Below are 21,213 nucleotides of genomic sequence, written 5' to 3' on the forward strand. Positions count from 1 at the left end.
AAAAAATAATTGTGATGTATGCAAGCATCTATCAAGATAGAAAAGCAATGGCAAATATCCTTAGCACAAGTTTTTGAACAGATACTATGGCCATTAAACACTCACCTATCACCCTTCACCCATGATAACACAACAGATGGCATTTGTTTGGGCTAACACAACTAAGCCGTGCTTCTTTCTCCTACTAGGAATGCATATCACTCCTCTCCTTTAAGTGTCTTCACAGAGCCACTCAGTTAGACTCCAAATCTAAATTACCTTCCGACCTAGTATGGTCTTCCTTTTCGGACCTCAACAGCATTATGTATCTCTGTGTTAGTCATACTTTTTAAAAATATATTTTATTGATTTCAGAGAGGAAGGGTGAGGGAGAGAGATATATAAATATCAATGATGAGAGAGAATCATTGATCAGCTATCTCCTACACCTCCCCTACTGGGGATCAAGGCCACAACCCGGGCATGTGCCCTGACTGAGAATCAAACCATGACCTCCTGGTTCTTAGGTCGACAGTCAACCACTGAACCAAACCCCAGGCCATTAGTCATAATTTTAAAGAAACATGGAACTCAGAGGAAGGGGCCTGAGAAACCTCTCATTTTACAGATGGGCAGGAACAGACCATGAATTATTCAGGGTTTCATAGCAGCACATGTGACTCTAGGAATATTACAAATGAAAAGTATTAGAGCTTTATCTCAATTATTAACTGCTTCCCTTTCCATTAGAAAAATAACACTTGATTTGGATAGTATATTTTTGCATCAACATTGAAGATAAGAAAGACCAGTTATTTTTAAATCCCTTACAAAGGCCAAAATCTGATACATTTTTCCTTCTCCCTGATTTATAACACGGAGTCAATTAATTACTTTTCAAATACTTTAAAACAAGGATAGGTTTGATTTCTCTAGCACAAAAAAGCTGATCATTAGGACCAATAGCTACTCAAATTTGAGACATACAGTCCTAGCCTTCTTTATGATCATAAACCATTTTACCAGAGGACAATGTAGAAAGGAAAGTTTTGAGGACAGAGAATACAAAAGTCAGGGTCTGGGAATAAGAGTGTCAAGGATTAGGAACCATGGCTTAGTATAGGCTCAGAATAAAATTGTATTTATTTTATTTTATTTTTTATTTTTTATTTATTTATTTTTTTGCCTGAATGGGTAAGAAGCTTCTGCTTACCCTGTTGGGATGGAGGATCTGGGGGAGAGGTGGTGGTTACACTGCAACCTGTCCACTGGGAAAAATTACTTTTCTCATATATCTCACACACAAGGCATGACTTGGGAGTCACAAATACCACAGGAACATCACCGTTTATGGAACATAGCCCTTCTTCCCCCACCCCACTCTGTCTGGAAAAATAAGTTAATAAAAATAAAAACCATCATCCAAATGTGCTTGCTTTCAAACTTTCCAGCTTTCTCTGTTCTCTGAACTTGGTATTTTATTCAGTTTCTTCTTGGGCCTTCATAGGCCATTTCTATGACCAAAATCACTGCCTCTGACCAACTTCTCAAGTAATTTCTAGAACCCCTACATTGTAAGATCCCCTACATTCTATGACCTGGAGTTCTCTTTCCCTTCATGCGTAATCCTATTCTCAGTCAAGAAAGGCAGAACATAGAGAGATAATAAGCAAGCCAAAGAAATCTGGGTCTAAACCCTGGCTCAGTTCAATCCCTCACTGCTAAGTGGCCTGAGACAAGCCACTTTATCTCTTTGAGCCCCAGCTTTCTCTTCTGTACAGTAATCATATTACCTACTAACTATGATTATTGTGAGAATTACAGATTATACCACACAAACTCTTATTGAATGACTATAACATGGCATGCATTAGATAAATGTTAATAATCCTACATAATTAAAAGCCTAATATGCTAAGTGTCCAACCGTTTGACCGGTCACTATGACGCACACTGACCACCAGGGGGCAGACGCTCTGACTGACAGATTAGCTTGCTGCTGGGATCTGGCCGATTGGGACTGGTTGAGATGGGCTGGACATGCCCTGAAGCCCTCCCGCAGTCCCTCCCCGCCCCCATCATGCACCGGTAGGGTCCCTCAGCCTAGCCAGGACTCTCTCACAATCCGGGGGCCCTCGGGGGATGTCGGAGAGCCGGTTCTGGCCTGATCCTCGCAGGCCAGGCTGAGGGACCTCACCAGGGCACAAATCTGTGCACTGGGCCTCTAGTTACTAAGATAACTGCGAACTGGCATTTCATACCAGGACACGTGTTCCTTTAGAAAAGCTGTCCTGTACGTCAAGTTTGGGGACACTTCCTGAGATTATTCTGAGTCTATGTTGAAATCTATCACTTTAGATGTCTTCTCAGGAGTATATCCTTTATTACCCATCAGGTTGAACTCTAATCCCAAAACGTCCACTAGAATTTATTGAAGCTTTTGGTCCTTCTAAACTTTAACTAAAAATCATCACCAAAAAAATATATTCTTGATGCTTTATACAAATTATTTCCAAACTGGCCTTACCAGGAACTGTCTAAGACTACAAATCTGTGTGCCTCTTGCCCTAGAGATTAATTCATTAGGTCCTAGGGAGGGGCCAGGGATTTGTGTTTCAAAAAGACTTATGATATGATTCTGATGACCTGTGAGGTCTTGGAACCACTGCTTTATATGATCCCAGATCTTCCCCCTCTGCAGAGAAACATGTGCAAACTAGAAATTACCTGTTTAGCTTCTAATTAGAGCACCTGCTCTGTTTCCTTCAAGTGGTAGTCAACCCCACCCAGTAGTCCCGCCAAAGACAAACAAAACACACCCAGGACACAGGTAACACAGCAGGCACTAAAGCCTCTGGATTTGTGCAGAAAAACTGCTATAAGCAGCTTTGTTTCTCATTATTAATCTATCTCATGTGGGGATTTCCACAGGCAGAAAGGCTCTCCAAATGCCAAGAGCTATGTTTTCTTGTGGATCATTGAAACCTAATTATTAACAGACCAGTAAGCCTCACAACCAGACTTTCCTAAAGTCAGAAGATCAGAAATATAGTCTTGAATTATGGGCTACAGAGAGCAACTAAGGATCCAAAAGGCAAATTCATTTCTTCACTGCTGCTCTCCCACATGCCACAATACCTGAGCTTCCCAGGAAGATCTAAACCTCTGCAAGGCACTGCTTGCATGTAGATAACCATTTTTCGCACCTCTGAGCCTTTAGATACACTGTGTATGTGATCAAATCGGCCTGTTCTGTTTGTCCTAATTATGAGGATATCTCCCCTACCAGCTGGTCTACCTTGACTACCATCAAGACAAGACTTCAGGTTAGTCTGCCTGCCCTGAATGCCAATCGCAGCAGCATTGAGCTTTGTTACACAGAGCACATCTGACTAAAAGAGCACATCTGACTAAAAGAGTACCATGCTGAAGTTTCAAATCATAACAAAAAACACTGAGCTTGGTTTGGTATACTGTTTCAGAAGCAAGCACAAAGCTCTGCAGGGCAGCCTTCCAGCATCCCACATGGATATCTTCTCCACCTGTTAGGAAGAACCACTGAGGAACAGGTACCTAAGGCGGGGATTTTTCAGCCATAGAAAAGAACAAAGCCAAGCTTCCTCACCTGTCTGAGTCCCTTTGGCATCTTCTTTCTCTTCCCAAGGTGCTGGCAGAGATTGCGGTCATTTTCTCGATCTGAGCTGTAGTGATGTGGGTGGCTGAGGCGGCTCTTCTTGGAATGAAAGGACAAGCCGTTGGTAAGTGCTTCTCGTTTCTTCTTGGTCAGAGGGGTCTGGCGTTTCTCCACACGTTCCTGAGGCTTAAGTGCTACATCTTTCTGTAGAAGAGAAGAGAAGGGAAGGGAAGTGGTGGTTATATAGGTATCTAGGGTCACACTCAAAATATAGGCTAAATGACTTTACTAAAAGGGAGGGTGGGAAGGACAGGAAAGTGGGATATGAGAATACTAAAAACTAAGAAACTTGTCTCTCAATTTTTCTTAGTTCCTAATGTCACCACAAATATTATCCTTTCTATTCCTATTGGGCAAAAAAAGTCAACTAAGCACAAAGTACCTGCCCATTAAATGTGATTTCACTGCTCCTGGGATAGTGGCTTTCTATTTGATTCTGTGCTGGGTCCAGCACACAATATTCCCAAAGGAAGCTTAATACACTCACTTCCCAAGAAGGTACGTCAATTATGTTTGGGGGGGGAAAAAGTACTAAGTGCATGCACTATTCAAAAACAGCAGCATAAGACTGAACATCCCAGGGCCAGGTGGATGTGAGCCAGCAAGAAGGAAACTGTCAATTCATACGATTAAGATGTTTCCTTAATGCATTATATTTTCACCACAAGTTCCTCTGAGCATCCGTAATTCCCATCTTCATTGCAAAATGTAACAATATTATCACCAAGATCAAAAGCAACTTTTCATTTATTCCTGTGCGTGGTTGGGGGTGGAGGAAAGGGTAATAGAAGGGTAATGGATGTTCTGGAATAAAAAGTAGCATCTGTAGAAACTACAGGCAAGAATTTGAGGCCACACAACTTAGTAAATTATGTATCTGCAGGCAGCTCAGGATATACTGAGATTCCAAAAGACCTGGGTTTGAGCCCTGACACATTATACATTATGAGACTTGGAGTAAGTCACTGCAATTATGAGCCCATGTGTGAAATGGGCTCAATGATTACCTGATTCCAAAAATGTGAACGTCTTTTAATCCCTGAGAAATGTTGTCACATGAAACAACACTAACATTAAAAATATTTGGCACTGCCCTGACTGATGTCAAAGTGGTTAAAGCATCAGCCCCTGCACCGAAGAATCACAGATTCAATTCCCAGTCAAGGGCATGTACCTGGGTTGCAGGTTCAATCCCCTGCCCAGGTTGGGGTGCATGCTGGAGACAATCAATCGATGCCTTTATCTCTCTGTCTCTGTTTCTCCCTCTCTACCCTCTCAATCCCACCCTTCTACTCTCTCTAAAACTCAATGGAAAACACATCCTTGGGTGAAGATTAACATAAAAAAAATTGGCACTATATCATTTGTAAATGATTGGATATGAAAATCCTCATCTCCACCTAATTTCTCTGTGTCTATAATCCTAAATGCACATTTAAAAATAATATAAAACCAAAGCAAAAATTTTCCTTCTCAAAATTCCACTCTTTCCTCTCTGTCATAGCCATTTTTTTATATTATTAAATTTACTGGGGTGACATTGGGCAACATAATCAGATAGTTTTAAGGTGTGGGTTTCTATGATAGCTAATATTCTTGAAGCAGTTATCTATTGTACTGATTCTACTACTATATCCCAACACTCCCCACTTGACTTACACAGACCTCCTCAATAACATTTCCTAGATAAGCCACACAACAATTGTTTGGGACCTCTAACCTTTATGACTACTTTGCCTTGGCCTCAAAAGACCTCCCTTCCATCGCTCTCTCTTTTCTAGTTTGAGGACTTTTTGTAGTGCTGCCTATTCAGGGAGACCTTTATATAGTACAAAAGCAATCTTCTCAAGCTTTCACTCATTTAACAAATATATTTTGGGTACCTAGTATATACCAAGTGCAAACTCATCACTATAGTGCTAAGAAAACAATTGGGGGGGGGGGAATCCCCAACTCATGGAGCTTAGAATTTAGGAGACAAATACTAATCAGATCACAAAAATGTGTAATTGTCAACTGAGCTAACTGCTCTAAAGAAAAAGTAAAGGGTACTAAAATTGGGGGAAACAGGCTAGTCCAGAGGAGGGGGTTGTGGCTGAAAATATGAGTGCCATTTGATCTAGATTTGAAAGTCTGAGCAGAGAGAAAAGATTGTGCAAAGGCCCAGAGGCAGCTGTTAGCATGATTCCTGCAAGGACAAGGGCAGGGAGTAAGTATTGTTTATCTCAGTAACTCCAGAGCTTCGCATACAGAGTCAGGCCAATAACAGGTGGTACATATATTTATACTTGCTAAATAAATAAAAAATAGGACAAAATATCCAAACCTACAAACCACAATAATACACACACACACACACACACACACACACACACACACACACGCATGCATGTCTAAGCAACCATTACGACCAGTCGACCAAAAGGGTCGACTGGTCGCTATGATGCACACTGACCACTAGGGGGCAGATGACCAATGCAGGAGCTGCCCCCTGGTGGTCAGTGTGCTCCCACAGCCAACCTCCCACAGTCCCTCCCCCCGGCTGGCCTGCCCCTATCAGCCCTGATGGGGACTGGGCAAGATGGCCCCAATCAATGGTCAGGAAGAGGGACCCCATTTGTGCACAAATTCGTGCACCAGACCTCTAGTGATTTAATAATATCCCAGGCTGCCTCTAACACAGAGTAAAGCAAGCTAGAAAAGTTGATTAAAGCAGAAAACCAAGAAACCTAGCAGGCAATGATGGCACACAAGAAGGATCACAGAAAATAGCAAGAAGCCCCAGAAAAGAAGAAAAGCCTTGTCCTTGGAGCAAAAAGATATCAAAGATAACAATTTTATAAGGCAAATGAGCACCTCTGGTCTAACATCTAGCTGCTATCACTACCGATGATTTACCTCTGCCATTGAAGAGGCAGGCCTCCTGATGCAATGAGAATGTGGTGAGACGTGTTCAGGGGAGGAGTTGAAATCATGGCCATTGACTCCACAGTCTCAGAACCTTGTACACTATACCTAACACCTGTTAAATGTTCAATAAAGACTGTTATATTTAGTCCTTTGCCCAGTGTCCACTACCAGCCAGCTATGTCAGACATCTGCTCAGCTCACTGCTTAGTCTCACATGTAATCATGATAGTCAGCTATCATGAAAAGACAATGCTAGCAGAAGCAGCCAGGTGAGTTCCATCATGGACCACTTCTATATAATATGATTAAATTGTACACTTCTAAGAATAATATATAAACTCAACACAGGGTAAAACACACACACACACACACACACACACACACACACACACACACACACACATACACACACCTCCTTTCTTTGTGATATAAACCGTCTATTGCCCTGCATCACATGCATGTGGAGTATCAGATTAATAAACAAATGATATTTAATAATGTATCAACTGGGCTTTTAAAAAAAATTATGTCTTTCTCTTTAGAGACCAAATCTTTCGTACCAAAAGTGCTCCAAAGTATATTGAAAATTATGTGCAATTCCATACAAATGTGAATTAATATTTGAGAGTATGTATAATTTTTTCCAAATTCATTTTATTCTCATGTAGCTTATTAATCAAGGCATTCTCACTGTACTGCAGAACAACTACACAGAACAAATAGACTCCATGCTGTGACATTAGCTTGTATGAGACCTGCTGAAGTCTTAGCAGCAGCGTACAATCATCTTAGCTCCAATTAATATTGAGATTTTCAACTCTGGAGGGTGTGGGGAGGGAAGGGCAAGAGAGACCAGAACAAAGTGTGTGTAGAATAGAGGCTTAACAGGTAAAGAAGAAATGAACAGTGTTTTAAAGGTTTTAAAGGTTTTTAGAATATAAGAAGTTTACATTTTCAAACACTAGAGATGATCTTTATTCTTTCAAAGGTATAGTTATTGTTTATAAATTACTATATAGGCCCTTTAGTACAATTACTGAATAAAACAGGCCACTATTTCTTTATTCCCTCTATAAACATTTACTGACTGCTTACTATGCATACATTAAATAATCGTTTAATTTTCATTGACTGCCTTGTGTCAAAAAAATGACAAAAACTTTCCACTATAAACAATGAGAATAAAAGACAAATATATTTATTATAAAGGCAATCAGCCTTTAATAGTCTAAAGAGCTCTGCATATGGTTACATACACGTGTATACATAAACATATAAACAACTTTCAATCTTTTTCTTCTTGTGGCACATATAAACTAATTACTAAAATTCCACAGCACAGCAAAACATATGAAATAGAAAATAGGTATAATTTTGATTCATTCACACCAGACAGCTATTGTTTTGGCTGTTGTCATTTTTTATTTGGCAATCTAAGGGAAAAGTGGTCAGTGTCCCTGACTAAATAGGAAGATATCACATGTTTTATGGCACACTGGTTGAAAATTGCTGATATATCTATATCTATATCTATATCTATATATCTATATCTATATCTATATCTATATCTATATCTATATCTATATCTATATCTATATCTATATGTATCCACAAACCCACCAAAAACAAACTATTAGCAACTTTTTTAAGAATTTCCTTAAAGAGCCGAAACCGGTTTAGCTCAGTGGATAGAGCGTCGGTCTGCAGACTGAAAGGTCCCAGGTTCGATTCCAGTCAAGGGCATGTACACTGGTTGCGGGCACATCCCCAGTAGGGGGTGTGCAGGAGGCAGCTGGTCGATGTTTCTCTCTCATCGATGTTTCTAGCTCTCTATCCCTCTCCCTTCCTCTCTGTAAAAAATCAATAAAATATATTTTAAAAATAAGAATTTCCTTAAAGAAACATAGGCAGTCTATAAAATAATGCTACATACAATATGCGGAGTAAAACTGTCTAGCTTGTAAAATAACTTTTTAGGATCAATAAAAGAGATTTTCAAAGGCGTGATGATTTATTAGTCTACCATGACCTAATCTTGTGATTCTCAATGAAAATTAATATCCTTCAGAATTACCTTCATTGCTCTTTGAAAATAAGAGGACTATGCCCCATACTCATCAAGGAAAGCATTTATCAAACAAGCACTGGGAGGGAATGTAAAGGAGGGCAGAGGGATAAGAGAGAGATCATTAATGCTTTAAGGCATTCATTTGACAATCACAGTAGAAGCAAGCAAGCAAGAAAGAAAGCCAGCTATCTAACAACAGAAAGCTGGCTGTGAGGTCAAAAGATTTAGACGTATTTGCTGGCAAAAGAGGAGGTAAATATATAAGCCATGCACAACAGATGGGAATAAGTTTCGTGAATAGTTATGTGATATTTCCGTCACTGGTGATGGTGGGCAGGGTCACAGCAATGCATATGCTAAGAGTCTCAGAGACCAACTAACCAAAATAAGTGATCTTGCTCTTGACTTCCCTTATCCCAAATTCCAATCTTCTGCTAAAGGTTTCCTCTGCCACTCCTGAATTTTAAAATGAGATGGTTCAGTGCTGTGCAAACTGGGGAAGAGTAACAAATGCCAATGAAACACTATGTGGGCTGCAGGGCTCCATTTGCTGATTACAGATGAAGCCAGAGACAATAGAAAATGACGGCATGATTTGTCTGCCTTGTACGAAATGGGTTTTAGAAAAAAAGTCTCCATTTAACTTTCCAACCAAACTAATCTAAGGGCAGCCCATCAGTTACAGAGCATCTGTGGTATGTATGCCTGCATGTGCCCATGTGTACTCATACTGTGAAAGAGGGGTGCAATTTATATAAAACCTCTTCTATTAGTTATCTGATCTTAGGGACTTGTATAGAAAATAACAAAGAAGACAAAGTGGGGGGAGTGCTGTGCCTGTCACCATCAAAGGACACACTATTGGTTGTCTGTGTACTGTCATTTTAGTCTATCAAATCCTTTGGTGGTTTATTGCATTACATTTGTACTGCTTTGAATGCTTCTACAAACACTGATTCCATACTTCTCCCAAATGCAAAAGAAGTGAAAGAGTTTACAATGATCATACAAAGTGGTTCACATCTTTTAAAAATAAACATCAAATTAGCAACTATGTGCCAGATACTTTGTCACCTGCTAAACATATTCTAAGTAAGGATCAATGAACTCAGGCTGCTTAATGACGGTAACAAGCAAATCAGTGAGATATTTTAGTACTAAAGTGGGTTAGGTGAGGAGCAAAGAAGGTGTTCTCTACTGCTACCTTCCACTGCATTAAAATCGCAACCCTGTATTGGCAAAAAGATAGAAAAATCAACCAATCCAACAAAACAGAGAGTCTAGAAATAGACCACACACACACACACATATATACACACACACAACTGTTTTTCAGTAAAAATGCAAAAGCAATTCTGGGGATAAATGATAATCTTTTTAACAAATGTTGATGGAACAAGTAGATATTCATATGCAAAAAAATTAATTTTATCTATATCTCAATCTAATTAGAAAAATTAACTCAAAATATATAAAAAAATATAAATGTAAAACCTAAAATTATAAGACTTGTAGATGAGAATATGGGAGAAAACTTTTGTAACCTTGTGTTTGACAATGATTTCTTAGATATTATACCATAAAGCACAATCCATAAAAGAACAAATTGATAAATTACACTTTATCAAAAATTAAAATTTCTACTCTTCAAAATACAGTGAAAAAATGAAGAGATATGCTGTATAACTGAAAAAAATCTTGTAAAGTGTCTATCTAAAACATTGTATCTAGAATATATTTTTTAAATTATCAAAAGTAGATAAAAGAAAACAAACCAATTTTTAAATGGGCAAATTTTTTATCTGAATAGACATTTAACTGAAAGAGACATATAGATGGCGAATTAACACATGAAAAGGTGTTTAACATCAGTAGTCCTTAGGAAGACGCAAATCAAAACCACATGAGATATCACTACATACAGATTAGAATAGCTAAAGTAAAAAAGAATAACCATACCAAATGTGGGCAAGGATGTGGAGGAAATTTCATACACTACAGGTAGGAATATAAAAGTATAGCCACTTTGAAAAACAGTTTGGCCATTATTTTAAAACTTCTAAGTTCAGCTTATATGCATATATGCATAGCCCACAGGCAGACAATAGTGCAAGGGAGGTCCGGAGAGGGGAAGGTGAAGGCGGGTCAATGTAGGGGAAAGGAGGACATCAGTAATATTTTCAAAAATAAAGATAAATAAATAAAAATGTTCTAAGTTCGCCTACTATATGACCCAACCATTCTCCTGCTACGCAGTTCTGCAAAGAAATAAAAGCACATGTCCACAAAAAGATGAATGTTCATGTCAGCTTTACTTATTACTAGAGGCTTGGTGCACGAATTTGTGCACAGGTGGGGTCCCTCGGCTAGAGGTTGGCCGGCCAGGGGGAGGGACAACAGGAAGTTGGCCAGCTGTGGGAGGTTGGCTGTGGGAGCGCACTGCCCACCCAGGGGCAGCTCCTGTGTTGAGCGTCTGCCCCCTGGTGATCAGTGCAAGTCAAAGCAACTGGTCAACCAGTTGTTGGGTCATTCAGTTGCTTAGGTTTTTATATACATAGAATAGCCTAAAACAGGGAACAACTCAAATGCACATCAATAGATGAATAAACAGTCATGTAACTCAATTCAATATTACTCAGCAATATACACTATAACATAAATCTCAAAATAATTATGCTGAGTAAAAGAAATCAGACTCACAAACTATTACATTCTATATGATTCTATTTATATAAAACTCTAGGAAATGTAAAATAATCAATAGTAACAGAAAGCAGATTAGTGGTTCCTAGGTAGAGATAGAAAGAGAAGATTAAAGAGGGATATGAGGAAACTTTTGGGGTGAAGTACATATTCACTGTCTTGACTGCGGCAATGGTTTCATGGGTGTAAACACATGTCAAAACTTACCAAATTTTACACTTAATTCATACGGTTTACTAATATGTCAATTATGCATCAACAGAGCTATTTTAAAAATGGCAACCCTTGCTATCATACAAAACTGCATGTTATTATTACCAATAACAAAAGAGACTCATTTTTCAGATTCCTGAAACAAAAGGATGACCACATTCTGGCCTTAGCCCATAATGTGGCCATGCAGTTTCCCCTGGAGAAAACTCGGTTATGAACATTAATGTTTCGGTCAGACTGAGGAGCAGTGTACATGGTCTTCACATCATTTTCAGCGACGAGCTCACATGGGTGCCTATTTTCTTCACGTCTAACCATCAGTGCTCAGTAATGCAGAAGCTAACCTTTCATAAAGTTTTCCTGTCTTTCTTTCAAGTGCTCTGGCTACTGTTTGATTACAACCTCTCTCATGAACACTTTAATCAAAAAGCAAAGGGACAAAACAAATAATATTTTACTGCCCTCAACTTTAAAAAATTGAAGCAGATTAATGAAATATACTTAATACCTGATCCACAGGACATAAGGGAATCCACCAGGGAGAAGACAACAGATTAAAGAGAGATATCAAAACCAAGTACAGATAAATTAAATGTATAAAAACTTCTGTCAAAGGTACAGTGTGATTGTCAGAAGGGAGAAGCAAAAACAAAAGGAACACAAAACCAGATGCTGAGAAACCCTCCTAAATTCCGCTATGAGATGAGATCACAAGTGTCAGTTTAAGTGAGATTTTTGCACACTCTGTGAATTGAAAACGACCCAGCAGTCTCCCATTCCCATAGATAATTGAGAGTTGGCTGCTGTTAGACTTTAACACGCTCAAAGTGGCTGAGTCCCTGGCAACCAGATGCTATTGCTTAAAACAGTTTAGGCTCTTAGCCCTGAAGGATTCCTAAAATTGGATTACAGTCCCTCCAGATAATCTGAGAAATACAGCATGACGAAAAGGAAACGTGAAAAAGAAATTAACTGCATAACAGCAACATTCCAAAAGCTGAGCAAAGCATGACTGAGGCAGAAAATCTCATCAGCAAGGGCTCAAGGGCAGCAACATACACAAAGGGTGAGTGGAAAAAGTGAAAGGTACCCACACAGCAGTAGAGAGCACAATGGAAGCCAGAAGAGAAAGTGAGCACCAAGCAATTCTCAGACCTTTCAGAGGGCAGGCAGGAACATGGGCTGCTACCTCAAGAGAGGCAAGCAGAGCGCATACATTTCTATTGCTTTCTCATCTATACAAATCTAATACACTAAGGTCACACATGCATTTGAGAGGATGCATAATTCTAATGATAGCCCCTTTTACTTAGCCATTATTCATTTTTCACTAGGCATCCCATGCAAAAGATGGGGAAAGCGTTAATTAGTGTACTTAGTACACTCTAACAAAATAATGACTAATTGGATCTTCCCCCATAACTACTCCATCAGGATATGGCTATGACTTCATCACCATCCCTGAATTCCTAGCAGAGAACATTGTATGAGGTACACACTAAGCTGGTTTTGAACAAATGGGTTAGAGAAATGAGAAGCCATGAATGTTTCTCTCAGTCTAGAGGATGTTCCACCGTGCTAAGAATCAGACTACTCCATCTCTCTTCATTTCTTAGAAGAGTTTTCTAACTTACCTAGTTACAACGCCTCAATCACCCTGGCAAAACCATTACTATTCCTCTAAATACAAAACAGGGGGAGAACAGATGCTGCAGTGATGTCATAAATCACTTCATTAAGTCCAAGAGAAGAAAAGACAAAGAAGGGACTGACTGGGAAAATGCTGGGTATTTCCGTCATTTTTGTGACTTGATATCAATGCCAAATTATCACTTAACTGTGTCTCAGTATGTCCCTATTCATAAAAAAAAAAAAAAAATCAAGAATGGCTGATACTATTACACAGGTATTCTAGACAAGGATCCTGATTGGCCAGAAAAAAATTCTTCATATCCAGATTTTTTTTATCCAGATAAGTAAAAGGCACAAACTAGGCTTTTCTTCCCTTAAAATTTTCCCAACTTCTTCTCTTCCCCAGGTACCCACATATTACCACATCTTCATTTTAAATGATCAATGTCTCTAGAAGTATTCAGCCATTACCTCCCAATACTACTGCAGTTTCTGTAAGTGGTATGTGCTGAATGGTTACTTCCCTGTGAGGTCCTGGAAGAGACAGGTACTCCAGCTTTCATTTGGAAATGGTGGCCTTCTCTGGGCGCACATTGGGCTTATAGGGTAAAACTATAGAAGAGGATGTATGCACACCAGGAATCCAACCTATAATATGGATATCTGGCCCTAAGTGAATCTTCAATTTACTTGAGAAAAGATAACAGTGCATTCATTCATTTTGCTTTTCTAAGAGTGAAATTAAATTAACCACAGGAGATAAGGATTAGGATTCTGAGCCATGGAAGAGTCCTCCATCCTCTCTGCCATGCTATACCAGTTCTGATCCTCATTCTTCCCCTTAATCCTCCCCAAAAGAGAGGGGGGATACTGATGTAATTTCAGAATCTTACAAAGGGGGTGCACAAAGTAAGACCACTAATAGTTCTGCCTCTGCCCTTTAAGAAGTCAAATCTGCATTAATGGGCAGCAGAGAGTACCTTGATGTTGACTTTAGTTAGGGCTGACTATGCTGTCATAGAAGCTGGAAATGAGGAAATGCTTTTTAGAGAGGCCAATTTAAGAAAGCACAATCACACACACACACACACACACACACACACACACACACACACACTATATAAAGAAGGCACATTCTGTCCACTCAGCAGACTGGAAATAACTTTATGAAAGGTAATTTAATGTTTAGAACTATTCAATGACAGGAAAAGAAAATTCTCGCAAAATTCAAATTATGTGACTCTGAATATAAATACATTTTTATACAGCACATTGGAAAGGGTATAGGGATTAGAGTCAGTTCCCTTATGGCTCATGTTTTCCAAATAGTTCAGATATGCTTTTTGAGAACTATGAAATAATTACTACTTTTGTAATGACTCTATAACTTCCTCCCAACGTCTCAGAAGCTGTAGTCAACCTCCCACTGGAGACAAGTAGGCACTCTTTTGTTTACAGAGCAGTGATGCAGAGACTTGACACACCCATGTGCACATACACACCCTCACACCGCACAGTTAATTGTTACACCCCTTCTCAAACAGACACCAATCTATTTCAATAGCTGTAATGGAGGGTCCTCTAGAGCAGCAGTCGCCAGTCGGTGGTCTGCAGAGCACTGGTGGTCCGTGAGATCCGAAAGGTTGGCGACCGCTGCTCCAGAGGATGAACTCTTCAGATTCTTCAACCTCTTCAGTGTTACTCTCCTAACAAGCTATTTAGCGCATACAAAATGCTCAACAAAGGTAGCTTAGAATTCATTAATTCAGTAGAAGTTTTCTTCCATATAATACTTTCCAGACCTTTAAATATGTCTGTGAGATTTCTCTTTTATATAAGCATCCTTCAAGTTCTTTGTACCAACTCAGTTTTGGTTAGATAACTAGTCATGATTTGCTGAAAGGTCAAACCGTTTTTGAATAGAAAGCAAAGACTATGATTTTTCATAACCATTAATATTTGTATGGCCACTTTAAGAGTTGAGCATTTATAATACCTTTTAAAATCATCATCTCATCTGATTTCCTAATAACCCTATATAGCAGGCACCATCCTCTTCATTTTCTAAGTGAGGAAACTGAGGCTTGGTAAACAAGTTAACTTCCCAAAGTCAGACAATCAACAACTGGCATACCTGGGGCCGCATAGCTCTAATTCTGCTCTCATTCCCTAACACCAGGTCATTATAGCCTTTTTTAAGTGTCAGGATTATGACCTTTTGCTGGAAGAAAATTTTAAATTACCGTTTAGTATTCTCATTGTAAGATCCTTCTGTTCACCTTCATTTCCCCTCCAAAGTATAGTTAGGGAAAGGCAATGCCTCTTATGTCAAATATATGAAATCTTTCTGAAGGATTTAAATAAATAAAAATCTAGACAGCTGTAAAAGCTTTGGCTTTTCTCGAAAACTGACAATCTTCACCATTTTATTTCAGAGGTGAAAACTGGCAGAGAATGACACCTTTCTGACATAAAAAAAACAAACAAACACAACTATATAAATGCTCCAGACCCCGAATTTCATACGTTGTCCTTATGTGGGTCAATAAATATTGATGAATAATGACAGGGGCTATAAATACCCACAGGTGCAAGAGATAGAAATTCCTGTCCATACTGCAAATGCTCTATCACTGAATGAGACACTTATATGGTTTCATGAAAATTTTTCCAAATCTTGGAGCTTCTTCACACAGCTCTATCTTATGACTCTGCATACTCCTTTCTTCTCTTTCCTGTCACCCCCAGTCTTCTATTTCAGGTTTTATCCAGAAGAATTGTCTTTCCTTTAGCATCATATGGGTGAGAATAAATAGATATAGATATAGATATAGATATAGATATAGATATAGATATAGATATAGATATAGATATAGATATAGATATAGATATAGATATATAGAGATATAGGTTTAAACTGAACATAGAAAAGTGTTTAAGATTTACCCACTGACCTGAAACACTGACCAAATAAACTCAAGCTATTCCAGCAGTGAGAGTAAATTAGACACTACAATTATAGTTGAGGAAGGAACAAGAACTGTCCTTTCCATTGGCTACCACATTGTTTGAAAGATGAAAGGCAGCGTCAGTTTGCATAAGGAAATCAGATGCTAATCCTGCGATAATTATGTCATGCAAAGATGTCCAGATTTTTACCCTGTTTCTTGAACAAGCCACAGGCTTGTCTGTATACCAAAGCTACCTATAGATAGATTTAGTGATGTTTAGGTACTTATTGGCCTATCAGACTTGATAATGAAATCAATCTCTCCCTTTAGAAGCTCTGGGTTAATGGCAAAGTTTATTAAACTGCAGGCAGTCATTCAGAAAAGATCAATAGAGACATGATTACAGAGTAACCAAAGGATTAAACACAAGATTTATCACAAAATTAAACTGAATTAAATGTTCTCTGATGGCACTTGAAATGCTGTCAATACTTTAAACTCATAATCCATGCTTTCTGTGTTTACTTAATAGGTAATAGGGATGTCTGATTTGAGAAAATGACTGTCATATAAAGCCATAAGCCATGGAGAACCATAAACCATTCTCACCATCCCTAACACAGGCCCTACACATCGTCACAGGCATTTATCTCCAAAACTGTGTCTATAAATTACATACATTAAACCATTTCCTTCTCTTCTCTCACAGAGAAGCATGAATTGTGTGACACTGGCCTTTGGTCCCATGAGGAAAGGGGGCTGGAAAATGTTATCTGGTTGTAAGAAAATCAACCCTTTCTCATCCTGGGAGGATTTATTGATGCCACCACAAGCTCAGCAAATTATATTCATAAAGGTGAACTCGCCATCACAGCCTCTGAAAGGTTACCACTGGCTAAACAAACTGGCAACATCTACACTCTTAGTCAGTAGAGCAGTCGATAGACATGACAGCTGTTAGAACTGACATCAGTACCAGAGTGAGCGAGAAAAGCTCTGCAGGACCTAAAAGGATAAAGGCCAGGCCTGCTGTGGGGATTGGGAGGGTGTGGGCAGGAGCAGATGGGCTGGTAGAGAAATCAGTTATGAGGCAAAAATTGAGCCTGTGGTTTTAAACTATCCCTTGGATGACAGCATGGGAGAGAGACTTCCTTTTTTCTCTATTTGCTATCATATTGCTGCTAGTACACTTCATCCCACAAATGGCATCGCCCTGTCCTGATAGCCGGCAGGCTCCAGTGATTTCAGTAGTAATCCAATATGGCAGCTATTTTGTCAAGAGGGGAAGAGCTGGGTTGGAAACAAGATGCTGAGGCTGATACCACCCTGCAATTCTATCATCCCCTCTTCAGCATACTGATTTACACCAGAGCAACCACTTTTCTTCTCAGGAGTTAGCTAGCCTTACAACACCATTTAGGGCTATAGGTAGTTCCCCATATTTCTCCGTTCCTCAGGGAACAAGAATGCCACCTGGCCTACAGAAGAAAGGGACTGTGCTACCCATGTGAAAAGCTGAGGCTGAGGTACACAGAGCTAAAGCTTCTTATGTCAAGACTCCTTTATTGATAGAGATCGTATTCGTTTCTTAGATTATTGCCCACAATAGAAACTTCATTCCAAGAAAATGACAGCACTTCACTGCTATCCATGGTTTTTATTCATTTCCCATTTCCTTCTCTGTGTCTTAGCTCAACCTAGTCCTGACACAGGCAGGTGCTCTGGTGGCAGTTAGATCTGGGTTTAAGGATCGGTGTGCTACTTTGTGGCTTTGTGACCTTAAGCAAATCTCCCAGCCTGTTTAAACCTCCACTTGTACTCCTAGAATACAGGGGTAGGGTTAGGAGGTTTAATGAACTCTATGGAAAATGCCCAGAGTGTTTCTTAGCAAACAGTAGACGATAAATAAATGATAGGTGACGAATTCTTCTTCCTGACTAATACAACCACAGTCTTAGTCATTACAAAGGGAAACTGTTTATCACTAGGAAAGGTTATATTTGGCATTGGAGGATTAATGGTGGGGTCTATTATCCAATGTTCTCAAGACTGTGTTTGCTAAATGCCTTTTCGTATACCATGAGATGTACTCAACATTTATAACACCTACTTTAATTACTGCAGCACCATGTGAAGCCTCAGTTTGACATTTCTATCAAATGAGGGCTAATTATGGCACCTAACTTACAAAGTGACCATTATAATTAAATAAGTTAATACAATTTCTGAAATATATTAGGTTTCGTTGTCTTATTACTATGAATAGTCTTGACCAAGGCCACAGAGCTTGGAGACTGCACCAGGACTCCATGCAGATCTATGTGGCTGCAGAGCTAACGCCATCATAACACCTTTGAACTGAATGCAAAAGCCGGGACGTGGCTGAGCACTGCCCAAGTCTTATAATGTGGTTTGGGATTCCATCTCTCTACACTTCTCTATTCCTTTAAAAAAAAATAAGCACATTACTTGATCTATTTAACCTGTGAAATAATGCAAAGAAAAAACAATCTGCTGTTTGGAATAATAACACCATATAAATTTCCATCATTTCCCCCCAAATCTGCCTTCTGTAATTTATAAGAAACACAAATAAGAAAAAGTTATCTGAAAAATAAAGAAAAAAATTTATTTCTCATCACCACCTAGAATGGAAAGGTGGAAACCTTCAGGAAAGTTTAGTCTTTTGTATTCATGATCCATCCCCATTAAAAAGACCACCAAGTAAACCATGCTTAGAGACAAGCAAAAAGATAGCCTGAAAAAGCATTTGCCACTGATTTTATCATAAATTTCTTTCAACTGCTTTACCCCTGCTGGTTTTCCAAATGAGACATCTGTCCATTTTCAAAATAAGTAAATAAATGCATACAAAATCATTATTAGATACAGTTCAACATGAAAAGATTGCTTACCAGGCTTCCCGCCAGAGCCTAACCTTGAAAGAAAAGGGTTTCTTGGACTCTATTAGGGAATCCCTCAATGCACCACCCCAAACCTTCCTGCACAGGCTTAATGGAACAGGGGAAGATGGAAAAAAGAAGGAGGGGGGAATGCTCCCCTTCCCAGCTGAGCACTGACACATACAGTACCGATTGGGAGGCAACTTTATGTGCTCTTACTAGTAGATTAATGAATGTAATTACCTAGCATTGTGGCTGTGAATGCTGCAAAAACTATAATTTATAGAGTGCTGTAAAGTTCTAATGTGTTTTTATGTCCATAAGCTGCTTAACCATAATGTAATGCATTTGTACAAGAACAGCTAAGTGGCTCTCAGCTGAAGAGTGAACACAAGTGCCTGAACCTCAGCAATTCTACTTGTATGTCTTTATAACCCAACCCCGTGTGGTAAGCATCTGAAGGAAACAGCTGCTGGATTATACAAATAATTCTAGAGAACGTGACAGGGCCCTCTGCCTCTCTCACCATGAGAAGAGTTCTGGCTGACAAAGGGCTCCAGGCCTTAGTTACATGCTAGAGTGGTGCTCTACACATGTCTGCTGGTTAATTTTTCTTTTACCACCATTCTCACCACCCTCTCTGCCACTCCATCTACCTGCAGCCCGGATCCCTGGAGGAGGTTAGGGGTGGGAGGTTGGCAAGAAAAGCCCAACAGGAAAAATTACTTTTCTATCTGAAAATATCCTACCTGACTTCGAGCTTGGAAAAAGCCTTACTGTTTCCAATATTTCTTTTTTTCCTGCCATAATATTCTCAAGGAAAGGAAACTCATATAGCTCAACAATTCTTTGGCATCTAAAGCAAACTAGCCCTTGAAACAGCCTTAGTCAGGGTTTTGAAGCATCTGGTATGATGGACAGATGATTATGATGATACAGATGAGGGTGGTGGTGATAGCAGTCATGTCATGGTGATGGTGATCATGGTGGTGGTGGCTGATTCTCACTAAGCTTACCACATGCCTGTATCACATACCCACCATAATCCTATGAGCAGGAACTACTGACAAGCCATTTCAGATGAAAGACTGAGGGTCATGATTAGTAGGTGGCAAGACAGGTGTTTCAGTTAAAATTTTCACTCCAGAGCCTGTACTAAACTCCTCAGGCAACTTACTTATGTAAGGTTTTCCATGTCTATAACATAGGGATAATAACAATATTTAGCTCATAGGCGTGTTGTGAGAGTTAAATAAGTTAATACACATAAAGTGCTTAGTGTGTCAGGACCTAAGCAATGGTTAGTCCACATGGGCCATCATTATAATAACTATTCTAGAAATAGGTAGAATATAAACATACTGGCGGCGGGCAGGGGGAGCGGGGGGAGCACTGTAAGCACACCAAAACCTGCCCACATTTCTAGAGGCAAACATTCGAAGTCTCAAACATCTATAACTGGGAGTTCCAGAGGGAGTTCCAAAGAGTTCCAGAGTTTCATCCTGAACCATGACAGTAGCTAATAACAGATAAAGCAATAGCATCGAAGTGCAACAGGACAAGTCCCACCCTACTTCCCGAAGCACAACACTGAGTGAACGGCACTCCCAGAGGGGATATGCCGAGAGATCCTCAGGTGTAAGAGCAAAAAAGGCCCAGAAATTGACCCAAGCCATTATGCTCAATTAGTATTTGACAAAGGAAGCAAGAGCATACAATGGAGTCAAGACATCTCTTCAATAAATGGTATTGGGAAAATTGGACAGATACATGCAAAAAAAGGAAACTAGACACCACACACAGAAACAAACTCAAATGGCTAAAGGACTTAAATGTAAGACAGGAAACCATACAAATCTTAGAAGAATCCATAGGTCGCAAAATATCAGACATATGTCGTAGCAATATCTTTACCGATACAGCTCCTAGGGCAATGGAAACTAAAGAGAAAATAAACAAATGGGACTATATCAAAATAAAAAGCTTCTGCACAGCAAAAGGAACCAACAACAAAACAAGAAAGCCCACTGCATGGGAGAACATATGTGCCAATGCTATCCTATATAATAAAGAGGTGATATGCAAATTGACCATCACTCCAACACAAGATGGCCGCCCCATGTGATCACAAGATGGCTGGCAGGGGAAGGCAGTTGTGGG

The 21,213-nt window shown here is 39.4% G+C and overlaps 1 protein-coding gene across 5 annotated transcripts in view; it reads right to left on the reverse strand.

Annotated features, from left to right (window-relative positions):
* Nucleotides 1-21,213, reverse strand: part of AUTS2 (activator of transcription and developmental regulator AUTS2) — a 1,102,591-nt gene that overhangs the window by 804,499 nt on the left and 276,879 nt on the right. For all 5 annotated transcript variants that reach the window (XM_079796033.1, XM_079796031.1, XM_079796032.1 and 2 more), the window contains exon 2: nucleotides 3,605-3,817. In XM_079796033.1, coding sequence (XP_079652159.1) covers nucleotides 3,605-3,817 — 213 coding nt within the window. The remainder of the gene's footprint in view (nucleotides 1-3,604; nucleotides 3,818-21,213) is intronic.

The sequence above is a fragment of the Cnephaeus nilssonii genome (genome assembly GCF_951640355.1).
Source record: "Cnephaeus nilssonii genome assembly, chromosome: 2".
Lineage (NCBI taxonomy): Eukaryota > Metazoa > Chordata > Mammalia > Chiroptera > Vespertilionidae > Cnephaeus > Cnephaeus nilssonii.